This window comes from Heteronotia binoei, chromosome 6, assembly GCF_032191835.1.
Source record: "Heteronotia binoei isolate CCM8104 ecotype False Entrance Well chromosome 6, APGP_CSIRO_Hbin_v1, whole genome shotgun sequence".
In the NCBI taxonomy this organism is placed as follows: domain Eukaryota; kingdom Metazoa; phylum Chordata; class Lepidosauria; order Squamata; family Gekkonidae; genus Heteronotia; species Heteronotia binoei.
This window is the reverse complement of record NC_083228.1, coordinates 23126749-23143292: the sequence shown is the minus strand read 5'-3', so window position 1 is coordinate 23143292 and position 16544 is coordinate 23126749. Positions and strand designations below refer to the sequence as shown.

The 16544-nt window shown below is 40.3% G+C and overlaps 1 protein-coding gene across 2 annotated transcripts in view; it reads left to right on the top strand.

Annotated features, from left to right (window-relative positions):
• Window positions 1-16544, top strand: part of JMJD1C (jumonji domain containing 1C) — a 214462-nt gene extending 197918 nt beyond the window's left edge. For both annotated transcript variants that reach the window (XM_060241113.1, XM_060241114.1), the window contains 9 exons: window positions 387-665; window positions 2463-2631; window positions 3514-3604; window positions 3712-3842; window positions 8875-8997; window positions 11089-11228; window positions 13561-13737; window positions 14861-14992; window positions 15652-16544. In XM_060241113.1, coding sequence (XP_060097096.1) covers window positions 387-665; window positions 2463-2631; window positions 3514-3604; window positions 3712-3842; window positions 8875-8997; window positions 11089-11228; window positions 13561-13737; window positions 14861-14992; window positions 15652-15741 — 1332 coding nt within the window. In that variant the 3' untranslated portion in view covers window positions 15742-16544. The remainder of the gene's footprint in view (window positions 1-386; window positions 666-2462; window positions 2632-3513; window positions 3605-3711; window positions 3843-8874; window positions 8998-11088; window positions 11229-13560; window positions 13738-14860; window positions 14993-15651) is intronic.

Below are 16544 nucleotides of genomic sequence, written 5' to 3'. Positions count from 1 at the left end.
GCCATAAAGGGCTTTGTAAGTGATTGGCAACCAGTGGAGTGTCTGCCGAGTAGGATTATGTAGATTTCACTTAGCACCCAATAGTAATCCAAGTGGCAGTGTTGTGTACCAACTGTAGCTTCTGAGTTGCCTTTTAAGTGGCAGTGTTGTGTACCAACTGTAGCTTCTGAGTTGCCTTTTAAGGGCAGACTCATGTAGACTGGATTACAGTAGCTGAGCCTTGAAGTAACCATAGCGAGGATCTGTATGGCCAGGTCAGTATTATAGTTATTTTGGATGCACTGTTTATAATTAACATAATAATAACTTTTTGTACAGGCTTGGTGATGATGTTTCCAATAGAAAAACTAAGGAGTACTGAAGTCCTCATTTTATTTTTCCAATAGAATAGCAAAGGTGGAAGGACTATGCCAAACATTCTTGATGACATAATTGCTTCAGTTGTAGAAAACAAGATTCCACCAAACAGAACACCAAAGATAAATGTGAAATCTGAAGGGAAGGATGAGCCAAAGGATGACAGAAAATTTGTTATAGATGACTGCAGTATATTGTATAGTGACGTTCCACATTCATGGATCTGTGACAAACATGTTTTGTGGCTTCGAGACCATAAAAACTGTAACAACTGGAAACTATTCAGAGACTGTTGGAAACAAGGGAAGGTATGCATTAAAGTATACTTTAGCTTCTTAAGAAGAGCTAACAAAAGACTGCATGGTTGTGTCTTTCATGTAGGCTGTTTAACAGTTATGGTTCCCCCATCCAACCAGGAAAATATTACCTTGATCTATATTGAGAATAGTGGCCAGCTACTATTCTCATGCTAATCTTGATCAGCAAAGAAGCTAAAATCATAACATCGTAATAGTTGAGATCCCAGTGTTTGATGAATAGTAAGTATGAACCAGTTTGAATTATCACTTTTAGAGTGATGATTTACTATGTTGGTACCTCTTTTATAGATACATACATGGAAATACTAGTCCAATACCTATGCTTTTGCATTCCCATTTAGAAAACTGAATGTATAGGCTTCTTAATACTTATTATTCATCCTATCCACTCTGTTAGATCAATTGCTTTTTCTATGTGGGACCTAGTTATGTAGTTCTTGTTAAAAGTCATTACAATTTGTCTTTCATTCAAATGTGCTCTTGCAGATGCAAAAAGCACTTCTCATCACACAAGGTTTGTCCTTGTTTCCTGCTGTTTCTACTCAAGCTAGAGGAACACCTCCCCCACCCCCCATGTGCTATTTATAAGGGTCATGTGATCTTCAGGAGCAGCTTGCTGGGTATAGGGAACTCCAGAAGATAGTTGGATCCAGTGGATCTGTTCTGCCTCCTCTGATGAATTTGAACTTTTTAAAGAAACAGAGAAGGAGAGGGGAACATGCTACAAGTGTTTAAATTGAAGCTCATTTTACAAATCAGGTGCAATTAAATGAGAGCATAAACTAATGAGAAAGCCTGTGAACCAAAGCAAGTTGCAGGAGTTAATTTAGGTTGTGAATAGGGGTGTGTATCTGGCTAAATCGAAGCAAAAAAAATCATCTGAAAAACACTTTACCAGTATTTTCCAGATATTCTTTCAGCCAGATATAGATTTGGCTATTTTTCAGCTATCCAAAATGGCCAACCCCTGAAAATCCTGAAAATATTTGGGATTTTTCAGGACTGTTGGATAATTGAAGCTCAAGGGCACTTAAAAAGATTTCAGTTCCTTTAAACACCTTCTGGGCGAACTTGCTGCTTGGGGAAGGTGTTTAAAGAGACTGTGAGACCTTTAAATGCCTTTAGTGTTCACTTGCAGAATCAAGGGTTGGAGAAGGCATTTAAAGGGTCCATGATCCCTTTAAACACCTTTTCCCCATTAATTGAAACCAGTGGAGGATGGGGGCACCTTGTTTGGGAGCCCATAGAATTGGACCGCCTGGTCCAATCTTTATGAAATTTATGGGGGCTTTTTGAGGAGAGGAACCAGCAGCTATGCTGCAAATTTGTTGCCTCTACCTCAACCCCCCCCCCCCAAGCCCCAGATACCCTGGATCGATTCTCCATTATAACCTATGGGGACCATTGACTATAGGGTATAATGGAGCTGGGAGGGATTTCCAAAGAATCCTGAATCTGAATACCATGCAAGTATTGGGATTTGGGAATATCAGAAAATACCAATATTTGGGGGGGGGGGGTCAATATACCTGAACCTGAAAAATACTGGGTTTTTTGGGGTGGGGGGTTGCACATTCTTAGTTGTGAATGCTTAGTGAAAATTCTCACAAATTCTCACAAATTCAAATAAAGATGTAGATGACTAGAATGCTGTTTAGCATTTATTGATGTGCAATACTGGAAACTGCTGTACATACAAGAGAAATTCAAGGCTGATTTCTTCTGTGTCCCATTTTGTTTTTAACATATTTTCTCTTATTTCCACTTTTCTGTTACGTTTTGCAGCTTGCATTAGTGTCTGGTGTGCACAAGAAGTTGAATGCCAGTTTGTGGAAGGCAGACTTGATTAGTTCAGATTTTGGTGATCTCAAAGTTGATATTTTGAATTGCAAAGACAGCATTACTTCAAGTGGCAGTGTCAAGGAATTCTGGGATGGCTTTGAAGAAGTTTCAAGTATGTTGTGTTTTGCATGTTTTCTTCAGTTTCAAATAAACCAGCTACGTGTACTTTCTGCCAGAAATATCGAATATAGACCCTTGATATTTCTAGCATTTGCAGGTTGACCAAGTTAAAGTTTATTTTAGACAGTGTGCTGGTAATTTCAGTTTTTACTGGGTCTTCCTGATGAAAATAACCTGCAGCATTATTAGGCATTGATTTCAGTTAAAAAATTAAATATGTGCTTCACCCTCTGCCACTGGAACAATGGGACTTTTTGACTGGATCATAAGATAATTAATGTAGTACTGTAAAATAGGCCTCCAAAACTTTTGAGTATTAATTTTGCACATATCTAATCCACATTCTTTAAACAAACCCTTTCCCTCTACTCCACTCTACAACACTTTCACTCTGAAATACTTTCTGTAGAATTTGGGAAACTTCAGAAAAATCACTGACCCTAATATGGAGATCTACAGTGGGAGGGAAGGATCAGTGAAAATCACACACCCTCAGTGGCAGAAAATAGCTCTCAGATATAAGATAATATTGACAGATAAACAGGTGTTCAAGTGTGAATCTATTCCACCTTGTCATAGTTTAAACAGTAAAGTGAACTACAATGTGATATGCACTGATAGAGCAATTTTAAAATAGTTTTTTTTGCATAAATTGGTGCCAGCTGATTTTAATGCATAAATTAGTGCCAGATGCTTTTCCCTGCACCAGTAATATTGTCCTTGGTCATTACCATGGCAACCTCTGTTTACAGATTTTAAAAACCAGAATATTTTCTATATGTTATTGGTAGTCACAGTAGAAGACAAGCCTGTGTTATTCTTGCATTTTGTGGTAATAATGACTTAATATATGCATTGGCTTGTATGCTTGCAGAGCGACAAAAAATAAAAAATGGGGAATCAGTTGTACTGAAATTAAAAGATCTGCCTTCTGGTGATGATTTCAAGACCATGATGCCTGCAAGGTATTCATTTTTATTGATAGTCCTCCTTCCGTTGCTGTGCTTTGTGGGAAGGGGGGTTGTTTTCTTAAATTTTATTCACACTATAACTTTTACCTTTGTTTCCTCAGATATGAAGATTTATTAAAAAGTTTGCCACTGCCAGAGTATTGTAATCCTGAAGGAAAATATAATTTGGCTTCATACTTGCCAGGGTTTTTTGTACACCCAGATCTAGGACCCAGGTTATGCAGTGCATATGGTAAGTAAATTTCCAGTAATGATTGTGTCAGACCGAATTCTTCTTAAACACCACCACCGCTTCGCCAAAGACAGCCAAAGATTTTGATAGGAATTAATGAATGATAAAGATTGGCAGGTTCAGAAGGAAAACAAGAAGGAAATACAGGTTCCCAGAGATAGCAGAACAGTGAGTTGGAGTATGGTATGTGGTCATGATAACATAAAGCTGTTTCATAGCAGGGAACTACAAATGATGATTACCATGGTTACATGAGACTCAGATGAGGGGGGGGGGGAAGTACCTGTATCCTGATGTTTTTTTTCTGATATGACAAAAAGTGTAATAACAGTCCTAAGCATAAGAAAATAAGAGAAGCCATGCTGGATCAGGTCACTGTGTCACACAGTGGGCAAAAAAGCTAGGTGCCATCAGGAGGTCCATCAGTGGGGCCAGGACACTAGAAGCCCTCTCACTGTGCCCCCCCTCAAACACCAAGAATACAGTGCTTCACTGCCCCAGACAGAGAGTGCTGTGGCTAATAGCCTCTGATGGACCTCTGTTCCATATGTTTATCAATCCCTTCTTGAAGCTATCTATGCTTGCAGCTGTCGCCACCTCCTGTGGCAGTGTTCCACATGTTAATCATCCTTTGGGTGAAGAAGTACATCCTTTTATCAGTTCTAACCCGACTACTCAGCAATTTCATTGACTGCCCACGAGTTCTCGTATTGTGAGAAAGGGAGAAAAGTACTTTTCTTTATCTTCTCTATCCCATGCATAATCTCGTAAACCTCTATCACGTCACCCCTCAGTCGACGTTTCTCCAAGCCAAAGAGCCCCAAGCATTTTAACCTTTCTTCATAGGGAAAGTGTTCCAACCCTTGAATCATTCTAGTTGCCCTTTTTTGTACTTTTTCCAGTGCTCTGTTATCTTTTTTGAGGTGTGGTGACCAGAATTGTACACAGTATTCCAAATGAGGCTGCACTATTGATTTATACAGGGCCATTATGATACTGGATGATTTGTTTTCAGTTCTCTTCCTAATAATTCCCAGCATAGCATTGACCTTTTTTATAGCAGTCGCACACTGTCTCAAGATCTCTCTCTTGGTCAGTCTCCACCAGTTCACACCCCATCAACTTGTATTTATAGTTAGGATTTTTTGCCCCAATGTTCATTACTTTGCACTTGGCCACATTGAACCTCATCTGCCACGCTGATGCCCACTCACCCAGCCTCGACAGATCCCTTCGGAGTGCCTCACAATCCTCTCTGGTTCTCACCACCCTGAACAGTTTAGTGTCATCTGCAAACTTGGCCACTTCACTGCTTACTCCCAACTCCAAATTATTAATGAACAAGTTAAAAAGCATCGCACCCAGTACTGAGCCCTGTGAGACTCCATTGCTTACCACCCTCCACTCCGAAAATTGCCCATTTATACTCACTCTCTGTTTCCTATTGATTAGCCAGTTTTTGATTCACAAAAGGACTTGTCCTTTTACCCCATGACTCTCAAGTTTACTTAGGAGCCTTTGATAAGGAACTTTATCAAAAGCTTTCTGGAAGTCAAGGTAAACAACATCTATTGGGTCCCCTTTGTCCACATGTTTGTTCACCGCCTCAAAGAATTCTTAACAGGTTAGTGAGACAAGATCTTCTCTTACAGAACCCATGCTGAGTCTTCCTCAATAATTTTTGTTCATCAATGTGCCTTCTAATTCTCTCTTCAATAACGATTTCCACCAACTTTCCTGGTATTGAATTCAGACTGACTGGCCTGTAATTTCCTGGATCTTCTCTGGAACCCTTTTTAAAGGTGGGGGTGACATTAGCTACCTTCCAATCCTCAGGAATGGAGGCAGATTTTGATGAAAGATTACATGTTTTTGTCAGGAGAGCCACAAGTTCACCTTTGAGTTCTTTCAGAAATCTTGGATGTATGCCATCTGGGCCTGGTGACTTATCAGTTTTTAAATTGTTTATCAGTCATAGGACCTCCTCTCTTGTCACTTCAGTCTGATTCAGGTCTTTCAATATCCCTCCTGAAATCAGCAGTTCTGGAGTGGACAAACACTTCTCATCTTCCACAGTGAAGACAGAGGCAAAAAATGCATTCAGCTTCTCAGCCATTTCCTTATTATCCTGCAGTAATCCTTTTAGCCCTTGGTCATTCAAGAGCCCCACTGCCTCCCTGGCTGGTTTCCTGCTTCTAATGTATTTGAAGAAATTTTTATTGTTGGTCTTTATGTTTTTTGCAATATGCTCCTCATAGTCCCTTTTTGCCTGCCTGATCACAGTCTTGCATTTGATCTGCTGCAGCCTGTGTTCCCTTTTGTTAATCTCACTTGGACTAGCTTTCCACTGCTTAAAGGAATCCTTCTTACCTTTTACAGCTTCCATTACTTTGTTTGTTAACCATGCAGGTCTTTTTCTATACCTATTTGTGCTTTTCCTGACTTGTGCATATTTCATCTGACCTTCTAGGATTGTAGTTTTAAATAGCCTACAAGCTTCCCCAAGGGGTTTGACCGTATTTACCTTTCCTTTCAGGGTCCTCTTCACATGCCTCCTCATCTCAGAGAATTTACCCCTTTTAAAGTTTAAAGTGGTTGTGTTGGTCCTTTTGGGCAGCTCCCTATTTATACAAATGTTGAAAGCAACAAGCAGCCCCATGGTGCAGAGTGGTAAAGCAGCAGAACTACAGTACTGTGGTCTGAACTCTCTGCTCACAACATGAGTTTGATTCCAGCGGAAGCTGGATTTAGGTAGCTGGCCCAAGGTTGACTCAGCCTTCCATCCTTCCGAGGTCAGTAAAATGAGTACCCAGCTTGCTGGGGGGAAAGTGTAAAAGACTGGGGAAGGCAATGGCAAACCACCCCATAAAAAGTCTGCCGTGAAAACGTTGTGAAAGCAACGTCACCCCAGAGTCAGAAACAACAGGCGCTTGCACAGGGGACCTTTCCTTTTCCTGCAACCAACAACGTTACCATCACTGCTCCTAAGCAGTGCAATCACTTTTACATCTCTCACCAGGTCTTGGGCATTACTTAGAACCAACTCCAGGATCACCCCACCCCTGGTAGGTTCTGTGACCATCCGCTCCAAAGCACAAGTGTCTAGAAACTTAATCTCTTTCTCCCGACCTGAACACATATTGACCCAATAAATGCACAGGTAGTTAAAATCACCTATTACAACATAGTTTTTACATCTAGCTGCTATCTTTAATTCTTTCATCATTTTATAATCATCCTCTATTGTTTGATGTGGTGGGCGATAACAAACTCCCAGAGTTAAGCTTCCTTTTGGGCCCACTATTTTGACTCATAGCATTTCTAGAAGGGAAACTAATTCTCTTACCTTCTCAGTCTTACTCTCTGACATACAGAGCCACCCCACCTCCAACCCTTTCCTCCTTATCCTTCCGATATAATTTATATCCAGGAATCACTGTGTCCCACTGATTCTCCTCATTCCACCAAGTTTCTGAAATACCCACAATGTCTATATTTTCACTAAGCATTCCAACTCCCTGATTTTACCTTGGACATTTCTAGCATTTGTATATAAACATCTGTAATTTCCCAGACAAATTAGGCCCACAACCTTCCTCCTGCTGCCTGGAGACTTTGGCAGGCAGTCCATACTGTTTGTCACCATCTCAGTGGACAACTCTAATCCATTGCCCGGTAGAAAAGTAACAGCTAACCAGTCATCTCTTTGAGATGAGTCATCCTGTTTCCTGCCGGCTTTCTTCCAAGGTTCAGTTTAAAAACTGCTCTGCCACCTTTTTGATTTTAAATGCCAGCAGCCTGGTTCCTTCTGGGGAGAAGTGGAGACTGTCTCTTTTGTACAGCTCCCACTTTTTCCAAAAAGCATTCCAGTGCCTAACAAACTTGAACCTTTCCTCCCTACATCATTGTCTCATCCATGCATTGAGACTCCTAATTTTTGCCTGTCTCTCTGGCCCTGCATGTGGAACAGGTAGTACTTCTAAGAAGGCTACCTTGGAGGTCCTGGCCTTATGTTTCCTGCCTAGCAGCCTAAATTTTTCCTCCAAGACCTCACAACTGCATTTCCCCACATCGTTGGTGCCAACATGTACCATCCCCAGCAGTGTCTGTCAGCCTATCTAGAACATGCGTAATGTCTGTACCTTCACACCAGGCAGGCAAGTCACCATATGGTCAGTATGCGGTTTTGGCACCCAGCTGTCTACTTGTCTAAGGATCAAATCACCAACTACCAAGACCCACCCCCCGTGCCCAGGGATGGTTCCTTGATGTGACAGGATACCCGCTCATCAGCTGAAGAAGAGGTCCCTTCCAAGGGCGCATTCCCCTTATCCTCACTTGCACCTTACTAATACCTGTAAAAGCCAGCAATTGCACCTTTCCAATACCTGTAAAAGGCTTTTTAACTGATCAGCTCTTTTTGAAATCTAAAGTACATCATTATACCTCCTAAACAGAACTAAATGTCTCACATCAAGTTTTTATTTATTCTTAGCTCACAAATGAATTTTGAAAGCCATCTGATCTTATGTAGAAAATTGCTATCCTCCCCCCCCACTTTTTTGCTGAGTCAGATTTTTTCTTTTATTGTTTGACTATAAATGACTATAGTAATGACTTCATTCGCTATTTAAATCTTTTTTTAAAAAAAATTATTATACTGTAATATATAATAGTAACACTTATCATTTGTTATTAAAAATTAATACATATACATTACATTTTCTCCACCCTCCCCACCATTCGGTGACCCCGGCAGTGTATTTTAATTACATTGCTAAAAAAAGTTAATCAATTTAATCTGTTAAAGAATATTCATAAAAAAGCATCATAAAGCAAAAAGAGAAGGAAAAAAAACCCCATATGTTATAATTGTAGTCCATTTTCATTCGCTATTTAAATCTTAACTAAAAAAAAATAAAAAAATAATCCAGCTTTCATAAATTTCACAAGAAAATATTTTACAGGTCTGTTCATGAAAAGTGATGGCCTTAAATGCACTTCAATATATTTTACATTATCTTTGAAAAAGGTGTAGCTGCTGCAAAGGACCATGATGTAGGAACTACGAATCTCCATATTGAAGTGTCTGATGTTGTGAACATCCTTGTCAGTGTTGCCATAGCAAAAGGGAATGGAGTTCTCTCAAAATCAGGTAAAGTTAAAAAACCTGTGTGTGTTGCCACCACAGTAAAACCAGCGCAAGTGTAATAATTTATTTTATGCGCACATAAATAAATTAAATGTGGATAACTAGGAATAAGGCCCATTATGAAGGAACAGGCTTTAGAAAGAGGCTCTGGGTGAATGCCCACACACTCAAGTGAAGGCATTCACTCCTCCCCACCCATCTCCATAGGAGCTGATCTCTGCCATCTGGAGAGCAGTTGTAATTCACAGTGATCTCCAGCCCTCACCTGGAGATTGTAGCAGTCTTTGGGTTGAGAACTGGAGATTGGCAACAGTGGTTCCCCATGAGGAAATGGCTGGTTTGGAGGGTGGAGTCTATGGCTCCACATCTCCTCAAACCCACCCTCTCCGAGCTCCATCCCTCATATCTCCAGGAATTTGCCAACTTAGAGTTGGCAACTGCTAAATCACACTCGCTGTCCTAGGGGAGCTGCTGCTGAACAGGAGCAAGCAGTCAGGCCTAGTTAAGTCATGCCAGTCAGGTGGCATCAAGTCATGGTGGCATCAAGTCCTCCCGGTGGAGCCTGAAGATCTCCTGGGATCATAACTGAACTCCAGACAACAGATCTCTCTCCCTAAACTAGAGAAAAGAACTGCTTTGGAGGGTGAACTGTATGCCATTCTGTTCGCCTGAGGCCTCTCCCTTTACTGACAGAACTTGGTTGCCTAGCAGCAGCCTCTGGCTATGGGCAAAGACTGAGGGGAGGAAGGAGAGAGGGAATGACAGGAAAGAGCCGTGGCCTGTGAGGAAACACTCCCAGCAGGGCCAGGTCTTGCTGCCTAGTTGCATCACAGCGGTGGCAGTTCCTTGGCTATTTCTGTGGCTTTCAGAGACTGTCTGTGTGGGCTGTTGATGGGGCGACAGAGGTCTGTTGCCAGCGGTACTTTTCATGAGGCTGGTTAACAGAGAGAACACAGAGGACAGTTGGAGACGTGTCTGTTTCTGCGCTTAGACTGTTTGATGGTTTGTTCAACATTCCCAGGCCTGCAGTAAGTGGGGGCAGGGGAGTCAGCCAATGGGAGGCCCAGAGATGCTGAGTGAGCCATGATAAGCCAATTACTTGTTGAGTGCATGGAATGCATCCATAAGCCAATGGGAGAACTCCATTTGGCCACCACCATAAGAGAATTATCATTATAGATGTCCTCTTGATACTTCCAACCAAACTATTAATCAGCATGAAAACTGGTTGCTGTCTCTCTATGTGCTTTGGTGCAGTTGGGTTGCAGACTCTGTTTTTGTTGTTTATAGAACCAGGGAGGGATTTTGATAACTATTGCTGTAGAGTAGCAATTATAAGGAATAATTTGTGTACTTATGAATTTCTACTAAACGCCAATTACCAACTGAACTTTGGGTGATCCCCTATTTGTTGGCAGATATTAATCCTGAAACCACCTATTTTGTTAAAAAAAATTAATGATTTTATCTGTAAAATGACAAATCTGGATTGACCCGATTGTAACAGGATCTAGTATATATTCGGTTAACATGATGATTTTTGATTTACTTGATAGGTTTTATCAGAAATTCTTGTTTTAATATTTTACTTTTTAGATTTTAATATTTTCATATGTAACCTTTTAATTCAGTGAATTTTGTGAGTAATGTTATATATCTATGTATATTTGATAATTGATAGCATTCTGGTTGAGCTTAAGAACTTTGGTCATATAAGCTAATAAAGGAATTGGATTTCTACATGAATCTGTCCTAGTTCTATCATTATCAATAAGACACTTTAATGATGCAGTCAGATTCTTAACACTTTTTTTGACAGTTTATTGTGCAATAAAAGTTATTTGGTAACATTCACCACTAGCTTGCGCAAGATCTATACATTTGGTTCAAATAATATAAGTATGTTTTAGATGGGCATCATTAAGATTTTTAACTAGTGCATATAAATCTGCTGTTTGATGCTCCTCTTCTCTTTTTCATGCCCCACCCTCTTGTAATATATACAAGGGAAGGAAGCGGCATTTCTGGCATGATGCTAAGTGCAGAACTAGTCTTCTCCAACTCTGGAATATAATTACATTTATAAATTTTCAGGAGTACTGAAGAAGTTTGAAGAAGAAGATTTGGATGATCTTCTAAGAAAAAGGCTGAAGGATTCAAGTGAATTGCCTGGTGCTTTGTGGCATATTTATGCTGGCAAAGATGCAGAGAAGATAAGGGAGTTCCTACAAAAGGTTAGATTTATAATGAATGCATATTAATTAGAACTCAACAGTCCTACCTTTATAACTTGTATCTGTGCTTATCGAAGGGTGGAGATAAAAAACAGTTTAGATAAATTTCCCCAGATTGAGCAGTACTGAAGCTGTAGATGCTTACTCTGAATAGAAAATAGAACCTTTCATAAGACTATTGCACATTTGTCTGATTTGCTACCTATAAACATAGCTGGAAAACCCCATTGGGATGATGGGCTTGCATGGTGTTATCAGCCTTATTGTTGCCTTGTTTGAACTATATGACTTCACACACTCTTCCAGCTACAGATTACCTTTAGTGGTGATTATGATTGCATGATTGGTAGTGTTGAATAACCCAGGCTGATCCACCATTATAGATTTTCTCATTGAGAAAACTCTGGATAAGCTTATCAGAAAATAGCCTTCTGGGTGGTTAAAAGGGGAGACCTCCCTCCCTTTTTCACTGAGAGAAAAGCTGGCCGGACTCAACCCAGTGTCTCCCAGTTTTAAAACCAGCAACTTAATTATGGTTTGAAAATAGGGGGGTCCCCTTCTTAAATAATAACTCAGTCTCAAGGGGTGCCTTGCAGAAACGTTTTAAAATACGTATGTATATTTGTACTGTGTAAGAAAGGGATTGTTCATTTTATGTTCAAAAATATTGTTCCCCAGGAAAAAGTTATTTCCCCCCACCCCCCAAATCAAAGGTGATATAAAACTAGGCTTGGTTAGCTTGACATATCCTCTGGTAATAAATCAGACTAGCATATTTCCATCTGTGCCAGGTCCAGCAATTGGTTCTCTTCCTGTCTCTCCCCCCCCACCCCCAACTGAGCCACAGTGATCCATGCAACAGTCACTTCCAGGCTAGATTACTGTAACTTGCTGTACACAGGGCTACCCTTGCGCGCTCTCACCTTCAGGAAACATCTCTCTTTGTCTGTATCTGATGAAGAGAGCTGTGTTTCTCAAAAGCATATGCTACAATAAAATTTGTTAGTCTTAAAGGTACTACTGGTCTCTTTACTATTTTAGGGCTACCCTGACCTGGAAACTCCCAACTGGTCTAGAATGCGGCTGCATGTGTACTTACAAACACTCCATCTAGAGCCCAGATACAACTGGTGCTCTGCCAGGTGCACTGGCTCCAAGTTGAATACTGGATCAGATTCAATTTCTTGGTTCTAACCTTCAAAGCCCTACATGGCCTGCTACTGGAGTCTTATTCTTTCTAATGCAACATTCAAAAACCAGTAGAGGAACATTTTACCCTTCCAGGACATTCAGTAGTAGTTCTCTTACAAAGGAAGATAAGGAAGACTGCTGAATTGCAACTGGTAATGAAGCTCAAGGCAATGCATCCTCCTTGACTGAACTGAGATCTAATTTTCTTCTCTCATTACCAGTGCCTATTGTCATTTGGTAGCTGAAATAATTTCACTCTCGAAGGACGGATGGACTGGATTCTTGCTCCCTTCCACTCATAAAGAATGGTTTATTAGGTTTCTCTCCCCCCCCTCCCCCACTTCCCGCCTGCAAATGCCATGGGAAACTCTCTCTCTCTTCCCCCTCCTTCCGTCTCTCTAAAGAAGTGTACAGGCACACAAAAGCTTATACCTGGAATAAAATGTTGTTGTTGGTCTCCTTAAAAGTGCTCTTGGTCTCCCTCCCCGCCCCCCGCTCTAAAAAAGTGTGCAGGCACACAAAAGCTTACACCTGGAATAAAATGTTGTTGGTCTTCTTAAAAGTGCTATGGAACTTACACTCTTTCTGGCTCTTTCCTTCTCCCTCTCTCCTCAGAGGAGGTGGAGGAGCCCTCAGCTAATTGAGGGAAGGGAGGCATCTTTTCCCTCTGCTCTGGGAAGTAAGAAATAGGAGAGACTGAGCAAAAGTCAGCTTTGATGCCAAAAACAGGAAGAAGAAAAAGGAAGCAGGAAGAATCAGATTTGATTGGAGGTCTGCTTGCAGGCCTGATTGGAGCCCAGCAGGGGCTGGATCTGGCCTGCTGGCCATTATATCTGACACCCCTGACGTTTTGGATGTCCTTCCATTATACAGGATATAAGGGCTATGTGATCTCCATTCCTACTTGAATCTTATGAAAATAAATCAAAATAATAAATGAAGGGAGCTTTGACTTACACCCTGGAAATCTTGTTGGTCTTTAAGACGCTACTGAGCTCAGATCTTGTTCTTCTGATGAATTCTAACAGGAATTCTGAAGTTTAATTGTATTTTTGTACATAATATAGATTTTAGGACTAGACTGTCTTCATTAGGTATAAACATGTTTTGTGTATAATGCAGTATCACAATTGTATTACAGATAGCAAAAGAACAAGGTTTAGATGTTTTACCAGAGCACGATCCAATACGTGACCAGAGTTGGTATATAAACAAAAAACTACGTCAAAGACTTTTTGAAGAATATGGAGTAAAAACCTGCACTCTTATCCAGTTCCTTGGTGATGCCATTGTTTTACCAGCAGGAGCACTCCATCAGGTAAAGCTGTAATTTCCCAAAATGATGAGAATGAATGCATACTTCAAGATTTTATCTTTTTATTGGTGGCTGTTACCAACAGTGCTTTTGTAATGCCAAAAGGATGGTTCAGTCTCCCTTTCAATACCTTCAGGTGTAATAAAAATCTTCCCAGCTTCCCTGCCTTCTTGTATGGTTTGTGGTGGAAAATCTGGTGATGACCGATTTTGTGACCCACTTTGATTTTTCCTTTGCTTGTTATCTTTCTGATCAAAACTGGTTGAGAAGCTTCCTGAATCTTTTTTGACCTGAAAGATGTATGGTTTTATGCTATTTAAGGGCTGAGTGCAATACAGTAAAATCAAGATACAAGGTTGGATCCCAATTAACTCTTCCAATGGCAGATTGGAACTTTCTTGCCTTCTGCTCTCACTGCAGGCCACCAAATGCCACGGCATGCTGCTCTTGGGGGTGGAGGGGTTAGGGGATCCTGAGGAATGATGGGAGGCGATCTGTAGCAGGAAGGGAAAATCAGTGGAAATGGCCAGTTTAGCTTAGATCCAACCTGCAATGAAAGTTTACAGATTTTTTCCTCCAGTCACAGCTGTGTACTTCTAGCTGTCATTAAAAAAATTATATGGAGAAGTATTTCCATTCCTGCAATCCATTGGTGCAAGTATTGAGGAACTTTTCTATATTCTTCTGCACAAGCAACTGTTTCTGGCCCTTGGAAAGTTGATTCCTGAGGTTGCAGTAGAAGAGAACAGCTACTCAGGTTTGGGGCCTGCTCTCATGAGAGAGAAAGGAGAGAAAAGTGAGCTATGTCACCCCCTGCCTCCTTCTCAGTAGAGCTCCTATCCCCTGTTGCTATCCCCATCCCACATGAGCCCCACAACACCAGGAATCTGCTGTGCTGTTCCCAAGAACAAAATTACTGAGGGTTTCATGGGTTGCAGTGAGACTTGGAAATCTGTGGGACTCTCCATCCTGCCCCCTCCTCCCCAAGAGGAACCTCAAGTCTTCATAACCACATGGTTGGATATAGATCAGAGACTTAAAGATCCTGATAAAGCTGGCAGTTGTACATGTTTGTTTTTATCCTTTCCTGTCCAAGAATACTTCAGCATGGGTTTTGTTTACATAGGTACAGAATTTTCATAGCTGCATTCAAGTTACTGAGGACTTTGTGTCTTCAGAACATCTTGTGCAGTCATTTCATTTAACACAAGAACTGAGGCTGTCGAAGGAAGAAATCAATTATGATGACAAGCTGCAGGTAACAGATTAATCTTCATCATAATTCAATGTTCCCTGCTGATGTTCATGTGGAATAACTGCTAATGAATATGTGATAGTAGAAATTCCTTTTAGCTGTGATAGTTTCATGGTGGCCATATGAGCACTCCTGTACACAGTATGTGGAGGCACACATCTTGGTCTTCTGTGTGCTTTCTCAAGCCCCACTCTCCCTACTACAAGCTACAATATTGGTTTCTTTCTATTTGGTATCTCCTACTAAACTTGCTTCCTATAGTCCTATATCCATTTAGGTTGCCTGGGGTTGGATCTTGCTATGTTGTTGTATTAGTACCCACCAGCTCCTCCAGTGTAAGACCCTTTCCACTGGTGCAAGATGCTCCTGCGTTGACCCAAGAACATCTTGAATCAGTAGAAGGCACCTTGCACTGGAAGAATATGGAGGCATTGATGGAGCAGTAGGATCCAACCCAGTATTGTGCTCATGTATTACTTTCTTCTCAACAAGAGCAGGTTGAAGCAGTGTGTAAGCCAAAAACATGTGCACCTTTTCTGTTGGATACAAAAATTTGTGTGTGAACCAGGCCAATGTCTTCCTCTTTACTCTCTCTCCCCTCCCTCTTTCAAACCTATGAGAAGCTGGGCTCTTTGCTTAAATTGCTGAACTTACTTTTACAGGTTAAAAATATCTTGTATCATGCAGTTAAGGAAATGGTGAGAGCTTTGAAGATACATGAGCAGGAAACAGAAGATATGGAAGAAAACTAAGTGTGCGCGCTCCTCCTTTTTGTGTCAGAAGGTTATTTTTTTACAATAGTCTACTTACTAATATAAGCTGCATGCACCATCAGTGCCAAGAAAATATGTCCATTGTATTTACTTGCTACTGACACTGCAACAGAACAGCTTCTGATCACAGCTGCTGTGATTTAAACTTGGGGGATTTTTTAGAAATGGAAAACCCTGAGCAGCATTCTGCTGTTGTGTATTATAGTGTAAATTAAATTTGCAAAATGTTAAAGATTTAAGATGTATTTATTTTTGGAAAAAAAATTCTATGCTCTATTATTGATCGAATGTAAATGTGATTTGTACAGTTTGGTTAAAACAACTTGGATATTTTTCACTACATTGAGACAGTTACTGTGAGTAGGACACAAACACCAGCTATTGCCTGCATTTGGGATATTGCTGAATCCGCACAGCAGTCATGTCATGATCTGAAAATTTACTGCCAAATAATTGTAAACTTTGTATAATATAAAGTATATAAAATAGATATTACAGACTCTTCAGTATTTTATTGAAGCTATTCAGTGTACAATGAAATGTTTTCAAAAAGGTGTAATTTATTTAAAATTTGTCTCATTTTGGTAAAATTTATGTGGACTTTTAAAGCTAAATATTAAACTTAATATGCTATGTAAATATATACATATATACATTCAATGATGTATTTTTTTAAAACATTGGCTTGCTTTAATTTGTTAAAAGTGCAAGTGTTACACATGCTTTGTACATTGAAAGTTGAAAGGGGTTTTACATTTTCCATTAAAAAGGACTTTATCAAA